The sequence below is a fragment of the Sminthopsis crassicaudata genome, chromosome 1 (genome assembly GCF_048593235.1).
Source record: "Sminthopsis crassicaudata isolate SCR6 chromosome 1, ASM4859323v1, whole genome shotgun sequence".
Classification (NCBI taxonomy): Eukaryota; Metazoa; Chordata; class Mammalia; order Dasyuromorphia; family Dasyuridae; genus Sminthopsis; species Sminthopsis crassicaudata.
In genome coordinates, this window is record NC_133617.1 from 509304936 (window position 1) to 509323654 (window position 18719).

The following is an 18719-nucleotide window of genomic DNA, read 5'->3' on the forward strand; positions in this document are numbered from 1 at the left end:
AACCTTGTATTTGACAAGTCTAAGACAAGATTTGGAGATAAAAATTCACATGAGGACAGATAACCGCCATAATGAGATGATCCCCAGTGTCCCTTGCTGCCCTAAATCTGTGATCTGGTGAGCTTACTGCACAGCGGACAGCTCGGAATGGGGTGAAAGCTCCCCGCTTCTGCCGAGGACCCCAATTACTTTCTGCCGCCCCCGCAGCACCAAGCCTTGCTCTTGACTTCCAGTATTAGCAGATTAGCAAAGGGGAACAGCCCATTCCCGGGGTTAAACAAGTCCCTCTTTCTGGGGGTGTGGCTATCAGTAGCCCCAACTTCCGCAGGCGAAGAGACTGCCGGAGCTGTGTTCGGGCTGTCGGGCGGACGGAGTAGCTGGAAGGGGGAGACAGGTCTGCGACGCCGAGGACTCCTCCACAAACACCCGTGCCACTCACGTCCCCTCTCTAAAGAAAGGGAAAAGCTGGACCTCCTGCCTAAGAGGCAAGTTCACGAAGTCTGGGATAAAGTGGCTTTCAGCGAGCAGCGCCTCTGGAGAGTGGACTCCTCCTCAGACCTGGAGATAGGCTCAGGTGTGCTGGGACTGATGGGGGTGGATGGAGATGAATGGGATGGACAGGGGTGGGGGGGGACAGAGTGGGAGGGAGAGGAGGCGGTCGAGTCCTCAGCTCGCTGAACGTCATCTTTTGGAAGGAGCAAGAGAGTTACAAGAACTTACTGGTAATTTTGAAGACTCACATATGAAACTGAAATGAAGGATTTGTGGGTAAAATTAAGTGCTTTTATATTCCTGACTCTGCAATGGCATGGCAGTAAGAAATAATCATATCCTTATTACTGTAAACGAAGAGCGTGTAATTTTGTCAATGTGAAAACATCCATAATATCTAATTTTGAGATTTACTGGTGAATCAAGATTTCTTAAAGCACAAAAACAGAGAGTGCATAACTCTTCCTAACTTCAGATCCAGCCCTGTAAAGGTCCACTAAGCCAAACGGACTAAAGATAATAGAATAAGCTCCCAGTGGTGAAAGGGACAGAAAAAATGAATTTCTGATCACTGAAAAACTAAAATGTAAACGTTTTCTATAAACACAAACGTGTGTGCACATACTTTTCGATCAGTGATACCTCAGTCTGTGTGACCCCATTTGGGAGTGCTCTGCCATTTCCTTCTCCAACTCATTTTACAGATGAGGAAATTGAGGTAAGTAAATAGTGTTGAGGTCACACAACTAGTTAAGTGAGTCTGCGATTTGAACTTAGATCTTCTTGACGGCAACATAACTTAGTGAATAGGGAGTTGGCATCAGCCTCGAGGTCAGGGAGACTGGAGTAAAAGTTCTGTATCTGAGATAGACTGCCATGGGACCCTATAATCTTTTTTCAGTGCCTCAGGCACTCTGGGACTAGAAGGAACAGTGTACTATTTAATAGGGAACTTTCCACACCAAATTTCCTAAATCATAGGTGCAATTTTTTTTTTTTTTAAGGGCCAGTCACTGTTGGTGATACAAATACAAAAGTGAGACTGTCTAGTCCTCCACCTCTAAATGATGATAATCTTAGAAATAGCTAGCATTTAGATAATGTTATATAATTCATCTAATTTGATCCACACAACAACCTTCTGAGTTAGGTGCTATTATTATCCCCATTTTACAGATGAAGAAACTGACAGAGGTTAACCAACTTAAGCAGCAACATATAACTATCTGAGGCAAGGTTCTAATTCAAGTCTTCCTAACTAAGGAGACACTTAATCCATGATCTTTAACTGACTGATTACAGGTAATTCTCCTATCTAGAAGGTTACACCACAAAAATGAAATCTCAGTTTTTTGAGGTGGACTATATGACTCCTAGCTGAAGAGCAGCCTAGTGAAGTGCAGAAAGACTCATTACCCAAAGGTTGGCCACAAGATAGGGAATCTGAGACCACAGCTTCTCATGAAGACTATATGTTAAGATTTGGAGGGACTATTATTTTCATCTGTAGGTGAATAGATGGAAAAGATAGACACTCAGTGAAATCACTGAGATTTTCCTCATAAAAAAATCTTTTTGATATTCAGTCTCTTTAGATGAGATCCTTAACTATTATTACTAAATTCCTTTCCTAAATAAATAAATGCCTAGAAAAATTCTATTTTGCCCCTCAAAGTTTATAGCTCCTAGAGAGAAGTGTCAGTGAAGTCTTGTAATCTCATCTTTTGGAAAAGCTGTGGATCTTTTGAGTTTGAAAGTTCTGAATTATTGTACAATAAGCTGATCACTAATATGGTAAACGTCCAGATCAAAGGACTACTAGAGTGCCTAAAGAGAGGCAAACTGGTCCGGATTGGAAACAAAGCGTGTCAAAGATCCTATATCACAGTGGGATAAGTTTGAGAAGTCCCTGCACTGCAAAATAAGGAGACACAGTATTAAAGGAAAAAAAAAAAACAGATAATCTGTGGACCTCTTTGATAAATATTTAAGATGCCAAAGCATCATTCTCCTAAAAGTTTATAATTGCTATACCTTCAATCTAGTCTTAAACAAAGCCCTGAAGAATGCTGGTACTGAACGTTCATTCTGGTGACAGTTATTTGAATATGAGATTGTATAGTTTGGCCTACTTCACTCTCCCTGAAAGGTAGATAATTTAACAAGAAATATATTTGAGTTCCATATTTTTCCAAATTTGATGTAGTGGTTACAATAGAATTTTTTTATTGTTATGTCTAAGTCTTTGTGACCTCTTTGTTGTTTTCTTGACAAAGATACTGCAGTAATTTGCATTTCCTTCTCCAGTTCATTTTATAGATAAGGAAAGTTAAGGCAAACAGGATTAAGTGACTTGCCCAGAGTCAAATAACTAGTAAGTATCTGAGGCTGAATTTTAACTCAGGCCCAGCATTCTATTCATTGCATCACCTAGCTGCCCCGAAACAGAATTTTACTTTTGTTTGGGGGGAAAAATCAGTATCTTCCATCTAGAAAACAAAGGAAAAATATCTCATGACTTTGCTAAAAATAAAATTTATTTTAATATTTTATAATTTACTTCACAGGATTGTATTCAGAAAGTCTTTTATGAATTGTAAACTGTCATATAAATGCAAATAATCATTTTTAAGTACAAATATGCAATACTCAAGATTTCTTGTAGTAGCTATGTGGTACAGGGGATGGAAAGTGCTAGCCCTAGATTTAGGAGAATCTGAGTTCAAATTTTGTCTCAGATACTTATTAGCTGTGTGACTCTAGACAAATTAATTAATCCTGTTTGCATCAGTTTTCTCTGGAAAAGGAAATCCAATCACTTCATCACCTTTGCCAAGAACAAGAAAATTTCTTGCAAATTACATTGCTTTTCCCTTTTTTGGTGACAAAAGGTCTGTTGTTTTTATTTTTACCAGAATTAATACTAACTAAAATAGAAAGTAAAAGTGAAGTTAATTCTGAAACTTAAAAAATTTGAACTTAAAACCAGATAATTTGGTTTCAAAAATTCTTAGACTATAAGCTATTTTCATGAAAGAAATAAGATTTAGTCAGTTTTTTTTTTCAATTTTTGAGGGAAATATCATTGAAAATTTTATTAGAATTTTCAGAGGACAATTGAAAGAATGAAAAGGCTTGCTTTTCTCACTTTAGACTAAAAGAATGAGTCTAGTAAAATACAGGTATGGGCTGTTTGTGTTCCTATCTAAAAGCAATTATCATCGTTGTCTATAAATCCAAGCTGGTTTCCTTGTAAGACTAAACAACTCAAAAACTTGAGGAATATTCCTCTGTTTTCTGGTTTAGAAATAAACATATCGTAAGTATAATAGCAGAAATAATCACAAAAGAAATTCAGATAGAAAAAAAGATTCTAAGAACATGGGAGTATAGAGAGAGGAGGGTCCAAATCAGTATTAAAAAGGTGGTAGACTGAAAAACAACAGGAGGGAGAAAAACACCTTGTTAACAATGGAATTAATTATATAATTAATTATATTAGATACTTCCCATACAAAAGAAATTAATGATGGTGTATCCTTTAGATCACTCTGAAGCAAGAATCCACAAGCCCTGGAAAATATATGGGTGAGAAACACACATGCACATACACATATATACATAATATACATACACATGCATGCATGTATATGTGTGTGCATGCAAGCATATATATGATACATAGATCTATATGTCATATTATAAATAAACCTGTCACTAATATATACATTTCATATATCTCCCAAAAAGCTCCTATGTCTATCTTATATACATTTACTATATATCTCTCCTATATATCCTATATATGCTTATCCATGGATACATATATACACATGTTGAATATAAGCTACATCTATGTCTATGTCATATATATGTATATATATATATATATATATATATATCTCCTATCTCTCTCCAATATAAATATCTTATATCTCATATATCTCCTATATCTATCCTATATACATTTACTGTATATCTCCCTTACCTACATATAATATATATGTAATTTATGCAAACATGTATACATATAATATGTATGTATACACACACACACACACACACACACACTGGAACATATATTTTAAATATGGTTTAAAGCCTGCCAAGACTTATCCCCACTATCCTTTATCTACTTCTCTGGGAATTAATAAGTGGGTGTGGGTGTATTGAAGTCCTGTGTAAAAACAAAAGACATTATTGGGCAAAAATGTGGTTTATAATTCTTTCTTCAAATAGAAGTTCTTGACATGGGAAGGGAAAGGAGGACTTGGGAAATGAATAGTTGGCTATGCAACCAATGTATAATAATGGGTTTTATTCAATGGGACAAAATGAATTGATGAATGAGAAGCATTTGTTAAATGAGTACCCTGTGCCTGGGACTCTGCTAAGCATTTTGGATACAAATAGAAAAGCAAGACAGTTGCTGTTCTCAAGGAATTTACATCCTAATTGGCAGAAAAAGGATGCAAAGGAAGATTCAGTTGTGAAGTGGATGGAAAATCTCCTCAGCTCAGGCTTCTTAGGGCATTGAGACAGGTTGGATGGCAGTATTCAGGGTCAATGCTGTAGGGCAGGGAGGATCTTGGTGGTCATTAGGGAATAATGGCAGAACTGGTGGTAAGACCCGTGGAACTCTACCTTATCAGAAGAATGGGAGTGGTTAAGTGTCTGGGATCTTCCAGTGGTTAGGAGTGACCATGTCTCCTTCAGCTCCAGGGGGACTGGAGTTGGCTGGACCCAAAAGTTGAAATGAAGAGGGAGCCAGGTTTCCTTCTCCCCTCTTTTCTCTATTTTCCATTCAGGAAGTTAAGGAAGGCTTCCTATGGGACTTAAAAGCAGCCAGTTCATAGCGCTGAGGAGGAAGAGATGCCCAGAGCTAGCAATGAGGTGTCTTGTTTGTGGAACAGAAAAGCGGGCAGTGTTACTAGCTCCAGGAGGACCTGGTGAGGAGCAAGGTACCAGAAAATTGGAGAGGCCGGAGAGGATGAGGTTGTGAAGGGATCTAAAAGGCAGAGAGCTTATTATTTTTGATTCCTGAATGACCGGAAACTGTTATTAAGTAGTAGCTAGTGGGACCTATCCTTTGTGTGACTGAATGGGGAATGGTTTGTAGTGGAGAAAGACTTGAAGCAGGCAGATTCCCCCATCAGACTTATGCAGGGATCAAGGCAGGAGGCAGGCGAGGAGGGCCTATACTGGAAAACTGGGAGCGCTGGAAGAGAGGAGGAGGAGAAGGAGGAAGAGGGGGGAGGGGAGGAGGAGGAGGAGAAACAACCCCAGCTCCTCAAGCATTACTTGAAGGCAGGAGCTGCCTCTTTTAGTAAAACCAGCATTTAGCAAGTGCCAGGCATATAGTAGGCATTTAATAAATGCTTACTGACTGACTGTAGCTATAGGATTAAGGAATCTGTGTCAAGCTGGGATGGAAAATGGAAAAGAGGGCACTGGCAAAAAGGTTCCCCATAATGCCTGTTCTGCTGAGTACAGAATTTTAAGAAGACTGAGAAAAAATGTGTATAAGTTTTATTCAAGAGGGCTTTAAATAGTATTTCCTGATCTTAAGTCACTACTCTTTTTAACTTCCCTATTTCTTTCAGAAGCACAGCTATTCTGGTCTCCAAAGTTTGCAAAGTAGGAATACCTCTTGACAATTCACTCTCATTCACCATCACCATTCCATATCCCTTCAGTTGCAAAATCTTACCAATTCCACTTAAACAATATTCATATCTGTCCCCTCCTTTCCACTCAAACCACAGTCTCACTAATTCAGGCCTCTCTCAGGATTGTTGCAATAGCTTTGTAAATGGTTTCCTTATATCTTGTCTCTCTCTTTTTCAAATCATTTTCCACACAGCTGAAGTATTTATAATCTTGAAACACAGATTCAAATATGGCATTCCCTCCCTCAAGAAGTTTTAATAGCTTCTTATTATTGCCCCTATGTTAAAATACATACTCCTCCAATTTAAATCCTTTCAGAATCTAGCTCTAGCCTTATATAAGATTATATGTCATTCCCTCCTCCCCAACACACATACTCTCTTTTTGTGTATCTGTCTCTTCCCCAACACACATACTCTCTCTTTGTGTCTCTATCTCTTTCTCTCTGTCTCTGTCTCTGTCTCTCTTTCTCTCTTAGTCCAGCTAAACTAGCCTATTTGTTCTTACTCATGCTTTTCTGTACAAATATATAAATATATATATATATATATATATATATATATATGCCCTTCTCTATATACATATATGTGTATTTTATGTGTAAATATCTCTATCAAGCTACATATTTATATTTTTAGGTAGAGATATATAAAATTCTAGTTATTTTCATTGAATTTTATACTAGATTATAAAGGAATTCCCAGTTTCCTATTAAACTGTGTATTTTGTCTCTTCTGGTAAAATAAAATGCTATTATATTAGGGAATGGCTAACAAATTATAATATTCATATATTATAATTTGTTAGACATTCCCTAAAAGGACAATTCCTTAGTTTTCAATTTGGGCCCAACATTGTGATATATAGAAAGTTTGAGAGACAGTTTCTGGACAATTAAACATTTTATTAATCAAGCTAATATATAATTAATAAAAAGAGTCAATAGTATTCTGGAATGCCAAAGATCCCTCATGGAACCCATTCAATGTTTAGATGTTCTTGGAAGAATGGATTTTCCTGAGGGTGGCAATCAACACCGACTTATTAATAGTTCATGAGAAGAAGGAATATCATAATGAAAGATGGACCTGTTCTAATAAGGGTTTGGGGGATATGACTCTGATTATTCTTACTCCCAGACCACTCCTGGCCTCTGGCAATCATCTAAAGAAAAGATTTACTTCTGTGCCCAAACCTGCCTGAGAACACAATGGGCCAGAATTCACCTTAAATTAAATTCTTTATAAAATTTTCTAGTTGGATGGGGCAATAACTCTCAGCCAGGATGGAAAAATATGTACATACTCTCCCTCCCCCTCTGAATTTGGGCAATTTCATCTATCAACAATGTCCTTAAGATTCAGGCTTGGTCTAGTAAAGAATGAGGATCTAGGAAGGGGTAAAAATACCCGGGCTTTCCCCAAGAATTGGCTATTTAATAATTATTTCTCTCAACATGAACATATTTTTGTTCACATAGAACTTTTTCCCCCCTTTCCTTGATATCCTTTGGGTGTATATAAGCATAGCAGTGGTATTTGCTAAATCAAAGGGTTTACAGAGTTTCATTTGGATACGTAGTTACAAGTTACTTTCCAGAATGATTGGACTAATTCCCAGCTCCACCAGTAGTGCACTAGTAATGCCTGTTTTCCCACAGACCCTGCAACATTTGCCATTTCCCTTTTGTGTCATCTTTGTTGATTTGATGGATGTACTTTAATTTGCATTTCTCTAATTATTAGTGACTTGGAGCACTTTTTCACATATTGTTGATAGTGTGGATTTTTCTCCAAAACTGATCATTTCTTTTGATCATTTATCAAGTCTTAAAAGGTTGAATCAGTATCTTGTTTATCTTGATTATGAGACCTTTATCAGAGAAACTTGCTGCAAAGATTTTTTCCCAATTGTCTGTTTCCCATTTATATCATCAAAATTGTCCATTTTGTCTCATTTGATCTCTGTATCATTTGCTTACTCATGAACTCTTTTTTTTCTGATTTAATTTACTTTTGATGTGACCTTCTGTGTCTAAGTCATTTATCCATTGAAGTTTATCTTGCTACATGTTGTAAGAAGTTGGTCTATGACTAATTCCTATCGAACTGCATTCTCATTTTTCCAATAATTTTTGTCAGGTAATGAGTTCTTTCAGGGGCTTGAAAGTCTTACACTTTGCTACCCTAATTGCATCTGTATTTTATGTAATCTGTTCCATTGATTGAGCTCTTGATTTTTTTAGTCCAGTCCTAATTCATTTTTATGATTACTTCTTTATAGTGTAGAGAATTGGTACTGAGATACTACCTCTCTTTCCCACTATTTTTCATTATTTCCTTTGAATGATCACATGTATTTCATTGTTATTTTTTCTAGTTCCTGGAATGTTGTCCCACAAAATATAATGAACCTGAGGCAGCTTTTATGGGAAGGAACTAGGGTACTTTCTATGTGCAGGTATTATATACAAAAGATGCAAACAATGGTATAGTACCAAAGACTAATATGAGTTGAAAAAGCTATAAGGATAGTGTTGCTAAACTTCATATTTGTGAAAAAATGCAAAAGACAAGAAAATTGACATTTAAAGCTATATTCAGATCAATGAAATGGAGAAAAAAAGTACATTTGGGGAAGATGACAGAAAAAAATATCCATCTGTTATTTCATCTGTCATTTCTACCAGAAATTATCTTCAACAAATAAAACTAAATAAATAAATCTTAAGATTGAAAAGGTATGACTAAATATGGATTAATATAGCACTGAAACACAAAATAAATGAGGCTATAATAAAGAAGTACCAGCCTTAAAAGAGTTCAGATAGCCACATGTGTATATATATTACATCCCACATTTTAAGAAATCATGGAGAACAGAAAGCCTCAGAAAACAAAAAATAAGCAAATAATGTTCCCATTTTCAAAATAGGAGAAAAAAAATTCTTCAAACTCTAGATTCTAAATCATGATATCAAATCCTGGCAAAATTCTATAATGGATTATTAAATATGTGATTTTTTAGTACAGTGACCATGAAAAAAACAATTCACTAAGAACATGTTACTTTCTTTTTTCATCTAGATAACAAGCCTGGTAAACAAAAAACCTGACAAGTCTTTAGACATCTATTTTGGGCTTTAAGCAAGGCGTTGAATGATTTTTTATGTTATCTTTGTGAACGATATGGAGAAACATAGAATAGAGGATGGTAAAATTAGTTGAATTAATAACTGATTGAACAGCTGGACTCAAACTGCATTCATATTGACATGGATTCATTAGAGGTTTTCTTTATGTGAAGCCCTCAGAGCTCTGTCAATAGGTTTATGTCATTCAACATTTTGTGAGTGAGGATAAAAAAGACAAGTCATTCTTGTTAAATTTATGTATAACAGATATGGGGGTGATATCTAAGAAGTAAAATGCAAAAAAGTATAAGCATGCCAGAAAAATGGACCAAAATGAATAACATGACTTTTGGGGGGTAAATGTAAATTTACATAAAAATGTAAAAAAATGTATGTGCCTAATTTTTAAAAAATCAAATATTTTACAAATTTAGTGTATGGGAGTCCTGGCTTATGAACAGTTCATATGAAAAAAACCTCAGGGAATCAAATTGCATATCTTTTTCACTTATGAGAGGGGGAAGAAACCTTTTAAAAACAATAATGAATTGTAATTGATATATTTTAGAAGCAACTAGAATTTTTTTTAAATGGAAGAGAAAAAATCAGCAAAATCAATCATGTGACATAAAAAATCTGAAGATGTATATGATATTCTCTACCTATGGACCTCCTCCTTCTGGAAAGGAATGGGGGCAAGGACAGGAGGTATATTTTCATGTCACTTCTTTGGGATCATACTTGTTCTTTGTCATTTTACATTAATTTTAGATTATTTTGTGGTTATTATTCTTTCCTTTTACATTGTTTTAGGTATTGTATTTATTATTTTCTTGGCTCTGCTTATTTTATTCTATATTAGTTTATATAAGTGTTCCCATTATTCTTTGTATTCATCATGTTTGTGGTTTTTTACATCACAGATATATTCCATTACATTCATGTACCACAATTTGCTTAACCATTTATTACCTTGTTAGTGAGCATCTATTTTTACTTCTTTACGACCACAGCAAACGCTACTCTAAATATTTTAATGAATATTGGAACTTTCTTTTTTTCAAAGACCTATTTGGCCAGTGGTAGAATCTCTGAGTAAAGTGGTTTGGGCATTTTAGTCACTTTATTTGCATAATTCCAAATTATGAAGGAAAAGTGAGAAAAGAAAGAATCTGATCAACATTCATATTGTATAATAGAAGTCAATCTATTTCTCCTCCCCTCCCCCTCCTCTTTCCATCAAACCCACACTTTAATCTCTAATTCTTGCACTATTTTTTGATTGTTTTCTATTTTATTGTTTTGAAAAGTGACTTTTGTTTTGCTTGTGATGATTCCCTCCCCCATCTCTCCTCCCTGATAATCATTTGTCTTGCCTTTCCTTGTCCCAACTTGTTTCTTAGTTGTGTGTGTGTGTGTGTGTGTGTGTGTGCATTCTCTGCTTTTCAGATAGGAGTATAGTATCTAGAAATACCACTCCTTTGTATACTCTTCTTTTCAATGCATCCCGATTATGAGAACTAGGAAGTCCCTCTCCGACTTCTTTCCTAGTGTATTCCTTTTTCCCTCTTTTCTTAAAACTATCAAAATAAAGCAAAACTGTACCCAGTTGCTGTGATTATATTTCTTGGTTCCCTTTTATATCAATAATTTTTAAGGGAAATTAATCTCTTCATTTAAATATAAACCCTTTCTGATGGTTAAGTCCCACTTATTCATTAACCAAGCTTTATCAGTTTTCTATTGATTTCTGTGTTTGCATTTCAAAGTTTATATGAAAGCTAAATTATTGCTCAGTAATAAGTTGAAAGAGACAGCTATATGACTCGCTGGTTAGAGTAGTTGATCTTCGAGTCAGGAATACCTGAATTCAAATGTGGCCTTTCTCTTTTTAAATGAGATTTGGAGTTCATGGTGCTACCCCTCCAATTAGAGAGGCAGAGGAGTGATGAGGTAGAGTACCAAAGGTGGTGGGGGCAGCTAGGTAGCACAGTAGATAGAACACCTGTCCTAAAATCAGGAAAACCAGAGTTTTCAAATGTGACCTCAGACACTAGCTGTGTGATCCTGGGCAAGTCACTTAACCCTGTTTGCCTCAATTTTCTCCTCTGAAAAATGTGGAAAAAAAAAGGAAATGGAAAACTAACTAACATCTTTTCCAATAAAACTACAGTTGAAATCACAAAGAATTAGAAACCAGTAAAACTACTAAACAACAGAAACCAAAGCTAGTGAAATCATTCCCCCTCTCCCCAGACAATTGGGGTTAAGTGACTTGCCCAGGGTCACACAGCTAGGAAGTGTTAAGTGTCTGAGGTGAAATATGAACTCAGGTCCTCCTGACTTCAGAGCTGGTGCTCTATCCACTGCACCACGTAGGTACCCCAAGCTAGTGAAAACTGGCAGAATGATAAAGTTATTTCAAGAGTGAGTTTCTTGGAGCATGATAGTGAAAGTCATTCAGAGAAGTTCCAAAGTAGAAAACTCATGTTGTATCCTACAAAGTAGTTCACTGACAAATACTGCAGATGTATTATTTTCCTTACATACAGATAAAATGGCATAATGGGGACTTTTTGGCAAAACTAACTACATTTTTAATGATGGTCATTTTGTTATACTGAAATCTTACTTGGAAATTCCTGATGTAAGCAAGATTCTCTATTGATCTTTACTATGCTAGATTTTGTAAAATTCTCAAAAGAAAAATCATTAGCTTCCTGAAACTCATTTGACATCACCTTTCACTCATTTACCAATTTTGTTTTTTCTTCTTATTTCAGATCAGAAAGAAATGTTGAGATTAAACAAAATTCTCTTTTGACTTGGATATTTATCATGGGCATCCAGAATTCTAAAATCAATTGCACCCCTCTTTCTTCTTTTCCAAGGAGGAAGAGCATGGATACTAAGCAAGAAGTCAAACACTTTAAAGATATCACAGAGAGTCATACTGACAAGAACTTGAATAAATTAAAGGAAGACAAGGAGGAGGAGGGAGCAGAAGATATAGCTAAAGAAGACTTGGAAGAAGAGGTATTCTTTAAGTTTGTGATTCTGCATGCTGAAGATGACACCCATGAAGCCCTCAGGGTCCAACAGATGCTGCAAAATCAATTTGGCATTAAACCTGGAATAATCTTTGCTGAAATGCCATGTGGCAGACAGTATCTACAGAATTTAGATGACGCTGTAAACGGGTCTGCATGGACCATTTTTTTATTGACTGAAAATTTTTTAAGGGATACATGGTGCAATTTCCAGTTCTATACATCCTTGATGAACTCCATTAATAGACAACATAAATACAATTCTGTCATACCAATGAGGCCCCTGAATAATCCTCTCCCCAGGGATAGGACACCATTTGCCTTACAGACTATCAATGCTCTGGAAGAAAAAAGTTGTGGGTTTTGTAAACAAGTAGAAAACATTTTCCAGGATTCTGTGTATGAAAAACAAAAGGCCATATGGAAAGATTCAAAAAATATGGTAGATGCTTAAAAAAAGGAAGAAGAGTAGGACATTTTAGTGAATGAAACAAAACAAAATTACATGATTGGAGGCAGAGAAGATAAAATGATCTTGTTGTTTTATGACATCTTCCAGAAAAGTTAAAATAAACTTTCTGAGAACTTAGAAATAAGAATTATACTTTTTCTGGGAAAAGTCATTGGCACTGAAAACCTGTGAAATTGTCATGCTTCTCTAAACAAGCATTAACTATTTTGATTATTCTGTTCCCTGGAAAGGTTAATTTTCTCCACAATTTGAATATGTGACAAAAGATGTACTTTTAATTCATTTTTGGCATTTCCTTGATTTATCCTTTTCCTTGAAGGGTATTTTCCTTTGATTCAATGTAGTATGCCAGGTTTACATTCAGAAAACCTTATTTCAAATTCCAGATTGACATTTAATAAATGTTCGATAATTTCTCTGCTTTAATTTCCTCATTTGTAAAATGAGGGAGTTGAATTAGTTGGCTTCCAAGGTTTTTTCCAGCTCTTTATCTCTGATCCTATGGATATTATATAATTTCTTAAAATTGTATTCTATGTTTTTTTAAATTAAAATATAAGCTTGGCATTTTGTCTTTGACATATATATGTATTTGTATACATACCCACACACATATACATTCTTTCAAAGGGAATGATAAAAGACAATTGGCCTTTCTACATACCTAACTCCTTGAAAATTCCAAAGGTTTGATTTTTTTGTATGTATCTCTAGCTCCTCCTAGTGAAGAAAATTTTCTGAAAATTGAAATTAGTTATTCAGTAAATATTTGCTAAGAGACCACATGTTATAATGCAGGTATCAGCAAATTATATAGCCAAATCCATCTGTCCACCATTTTAGCATGTAAAAACACATACATGGATGTCTATACATATATTATACACTTGAGAAAAGGAACCTGATGCAAACAGAAATTAGTGACTTGCCCAGAGTTACACAATTAATAAGTATCTAAAGCCAGATTTGAACTCAAGAAGATAAGTCTTCCTGACTCCAGGCCCATGGCTCTAACCACTGAACAATCCAGCTGCTCTAGATATAAAAATAGATCAATCTATATATGTGTATATTTGTATTGTGCATGTATATTTGTGTGTATATGTATATTACATATACATGTATGTGTGTATATATAAGTGTGGTTTTATATATATATAATCTGTTGTCACATGTCCTTCACCTATTGATGGAGTGTGTCATATTCTTGAGCAGATAAAATAAACTGCAGTGTGTGACGGCCTGTAACCCATGCTGCCTTATTGGTGAAGTGTCTGACATGGACCCTGAAAATTCTTCCAAAGCATTTCATACTCAACAAGTTTGAGCTTCATAAAAATCTTCTGATATAGGTTACTACAGACTTTATTATTCTCATTTTACAGATGAAGAAAACTGAAACTCAGAGTTTACAGAGGAATTAGGGTCCAAGGTCCAAGTCCAGAGTTCTGTTTTCTACTTTCTTGCTACACTTGTTAATCCTTCTAAAAAATAAAAGGTGACTTTTTTCAAATTAAAAATCTGAAAATGACTTCCAGCTGTAGAGAATATGGATAGTTTCCAGCCTTATTTAGAGAACTGGAGGAGGCAGGTAAGGGAAAGGGAGACAATTTCTCTGTCTCTCACCCAATTCCATGTGTCTGTGAAGATATAGCATCTTTCTCGTGATAGATTCCTAGGACTGGCAATAAACTTGTGAGTTCTGGAAGGTCCAAACATTTGGGAAGAAATAGCTATAGCATCCTTGGCATGTCAGTGACATCTACTGATTTTTCAATTTTTGCCAATCCAAAAAAAAGTACTAAAAACATTTTTGCACATATGCGTCCTTTTCCCTCTTTTATGATTTCTTTGGGTTACAGACCCAGTAGTTTGTCAGCCCTTTTCAAGACTGCCTATCCACCAATCACCCCACTCTCACCTGTGACTCTAAAATGCCATAGCATGTACAGTAGCCACACCCTAATAAACAGTCTCCACCATTAAGATAAACCAGGTTGAGGATAGTCAAGGTGAATTAAACTCTGGTGAGGTAGAAGAGTGTAAAGACACCCAAGCACATGAAGACTTCCTCTAGCAGAATGGATAATTTGTTCCAATAGGCATGAAGGCAGCTGAAGCATGTTCTGTGGAATGCTTAAAGCTTGGTAAAATGCAGAAGATGCCAAGTTTATCTACTGAACCCAAGTCATTGCCATTGTCTTGACTTTTATCTTGCATCTGAATTTTGATGACTGACAACTTTCTGCAACTTTGCCTCACTCAAATCCAATTTACCATTCACTGGCAAGTCAAGACTTCACTCTGTGATTTCATTGGTCCTCTGAAAACAAAAGGCAAACACTAATAAAAATAAATCTAAGTTACAATCTGGTGCAGCTAGATGGAACAATTGGATAGAGTGTCAACCTTGAATCAAATCCAACCTCAAACCCTAGAAACATCATTTAATGCTGTTTGCCATAGTCTCCTTACCTGTAAAATGAACAGGAGAAGGAAATGGAAAATCACTTTAGTATCTTTGCCAAGAGAAATCCCAAAAAGGGTTATGAAGAATCAGACATGACTGAACAAGAAAGTTTTCATCTATTTTTCCTCTGGATATTGTATGTATTTGTGGGAGAGTAAAGTCAAGAGTTATGAGCAAAATGTTTTGCAACTTATTACTATACATCCTTTTTTAAAAATTAGTTTTTATTCAATATGCAAAAAAATTCTCTCCCTCCCATCTATTTATTTAAAAAACAACAACTCTTATCATAAATATGTATAATCAAGGAGAACAAATTCCCACATTGGCCATGTCCAAGCCTCTCAAATCACCCTAGTGGCTTTTTCAACGTTTCAAAGCTCACAAGGTTGAAGCCTTCTCAGATCTTCATTCACCTAAGAATGGTAAGTAACACAAGAGGTAAATAACACAATGGTAAGAAACACAATAGAAAGAGAAGCATTCAAAGCCATAGATTAAGTCCTGCAAAGAGTTATCTCTTTCCTCTATTTTGAGACTTAGAGCAGTTTTTACCTCATTTGTCACAAGGAAAGAGAGTAAGATTGGCCTGTTCATGTATCATTTAGTAAGAAAACAAGAAATAGTCACAAAAGATTTCCCATTCTCTGAATCCAAGTCCTCCATTACATATTATCATATGCACTTTCAGACGCATACTCAACAAATCCCCATATGGATTGTCAACAGGCAGCATGTGGCCAACACATGCCTTGAGGACTGGCTCCCAGTATCAAGTCAAATCAAGAAGAATGCTTTAAATCATTTTTGCCTAACTCTTAATTCACAGCCAACTGAAGGTTGCAATTCAGGGTTGCATCTCAATCTGATCTTTTCCAATAAATTTATTGTCATTAAACTTTATGTGACCCAATTTTAAAGTATTATTTACCCTCACAAATTATATTCTTTAGATTTCCTCTTTCAGAGTGTTCCAAATCACTACTGATCAGAGAAATGCAAATTAAGACAACTCTGAAATATCACTACACACCTGTCAGATTGGCTAAAATGACAGGAACAAATAATGATGAATGTTGGAGGGGATGTGGGAAAACTGGGACACTGATGCATTGTTGGTGGAGTTGTGAAAGAATCCGGCCATTTTGGAGAGCAATCTGGAACTATACCCAAAAAGTTATCAAACTGTGCATACCCTTTGATCCAGCAGTGCTACTACTGGGCTTTTATTCCAAAGAAATACTAAAGAGGGGAAAGGGACCTGTATGTGCCAAAATGTTTGTAGCAGCTCTTTTCGTAGTGGCTAGAAACTGGAAGATGAATGGATGTCCATCAATTGGAGAATGGTTGGGTAAATTATGGTATATGAATGTTATGGAATATTATTGCTCTGTAAGAAATGACCAGCAGGATGAATTCAGAAAGGCTTGGAGAGACTTGCATGAACTGATGCTGAGTGAAATGAGCAGAACCAGATGATCACTATACACTTCAACAACAATACTGTATGAGGATGTATTCTGATGGCAGTGGATATCTCCAACATAAAGAAGATCCAACTCACTTCCAGCTGATCAATGATGGACAGAAAGAACTACACCCAGAGAAGGAACACTGGGAAGTGAATGTAAAATATTAGCACTAATGTCTATCTACCCAGGTTACTTAAACCTTCGGAATCCAATTCTTAACGTGCAACAAGAAAATTGGATTTACACACATATATTATATCTAGGTTATACTGTAACACATGTAAAATGTATGAGATTGCCTGTCATCTAGGGGAGGGAGTAGAAGGAGGGAGGGGAAAATCTGGAAAAATGAATACAAGGGGTAATGTTATAAAAAAATTACTCATGCATATATACTGTCAAAAAAAAAAGTATAATTATTAGATTTCCTCTTTCAACTTTAGAACTACTAATTGCATTAATACTAGCTATCTTTCTAGCTTTTTGTATAATGTAGTTGCAGTGATTGAAATATTATTTTTACATTTTTATTTATAAAATTATGTAAATAATTCAAATCTATTTCATGTATTAAAATATCACTTAAATAGTCACTAATTGGTTCCAGAGTCTCCGGGAATATTAACCTTTTTTATATGAATTGTGTCTAGCTAGGCCTCCTCAATCTAATATTTATGTAATTGATTTTTTGAAACTGTGTAAGACTAAAATCACAACTATATTAAATCTTCTTTCACTGGATTTCAACTAAAAAAAATCACTTAAATGATACAATTTTTTTCATCAATTAATCATGATGAAGCTAGTTCTTCATAAGGTCAAGTTGGCCTTAAAATATAAATAAAAATTTTAAATAAATTTTAAAATATTAAATTTTAAAATACATATTAAAATTTAAATGTTCAATTTTTTTAAAATATTAAATAAAATATTTTTAAAAGTCAAGGAAAAAAAGAATTTGGATGCTCTACCACTTGAGGAATATGCATTTGGTATCAATATAATTTCATTGTCTATGGTACCCTTTAACAAGATGTAATTTCCTTCCTTATCTCTTTTAATTAGATCTATTTTTATTTTAATTCCCATCTATGAATGTAAACAGTTTAACCTTTAAATAATATATATTTTTCTCCTGCTTACCTTACTATACTTCTCTTGAGTTCTGTGTTTGAAGATCAGATTTTCTGTTTAGTTCTATTTTTTTTTTCAATAGAAATGATTAAGTCTCTTACTTCATTGAAGATCCATCTCCTTCCCTGAAAGATAATGATCAGTCTTGCTGGATAGTTAATTCTTGGTTCTAACCTCTGGTCCTTTGCCTTCAGGAATATGGTATTCCAGGACCTCCTTGTCCTTTATTGCAGACACTGCCAAGATTGTGGGTAATCCTATGATTCCTTGATATTTGAATTGTTTTTTTCTGGTAGCTTGCAGTATTTTTTCCTTGAGAGTATTGTTCTGGAGTTAAGTAACAATGTTCCGTGTGGGATCTCTTTCTGGAAGTGATGAATTCTTTCAATGACTATTTCCCCCTCTGGTTATAGTATATCAGGACAGTTTTGATGATGTCTTGAAGAACTATCCAGGCTCTTTTTTGAGGGGAATGCTTGCCCATCTCTTAGTGGTTTCCTGGGTCTTCATCAAGATAGTTCAGATTCCATGGTCTCTCTCTCTCTCTCTCTTTTTTTTTTTTTCCCTGACTCCCTCTTCTACTAAAACCTCTCTGTGATATCATCTTCCTTTTGGATTATATGTGTCTATGTATATTGGTTTTTTGCATATACACATGCAATTTTATACACATTATTTTCATGTTATCTTTGTGCAGTGGGAGAGCAGGTTTGATAGGTAAGAATGACCTAGGCACCGGTTTTTCCGAGGAAAAAAGGTTTTATTGCCATATAAAGCAGCACAGAACCAAATGGTATGGGTATTTTATAGGAAAAGGTAGAGGTGG

The 18719-nt window shown here is 35.3% G+C and overlaps 1 protein-coding gene across 2 annotated transcripts; it reads left to right on the forward strand.

Annotated features, from left to right (window-relative positions):
- The first annotated feature begins 335 nt into the window (after positions 1 to 335).
- On the forward strand, positions 336 to 17225 carry TICAM2 (TIR domain containing adaptor molecule 2). Of its 2 annotated transcripts, none has more exons than XM_074297289.1 (2): positions 336 to 574; positions 12187 to 17225. In XM_074297289.1, exon 2 carries the CDS (start codon positions 12197 to 12199, stop codon positions 12797 to 12799), a length of 603 nt encoding a protein of 200 aa, XP_074153390.1. In that variant the 5' UTR covers positions 336 to 574; positions 12187 to 12196; the 3' UTR covers positions 12800 to 17225. The 2 variants fall into 2 exon arrangements, with proteins under 2 accessions (XP_074153390.1, XP_074153379.1); XM_074297278.1 differs by having other exon boundaries at positions 12079 to 17224.
- Positions 17226 to 18719: the final 1494 nt, after the last annotated feature.

Coding starts and splice junctions, on each gene's coding strand:
- TICAM2 (XM_074297278.1), top strand. CDS start 12,134: ATGGGCATCCAGAATTCTAAAATCAATTGCACCCCTCTTTCTTCTTTT.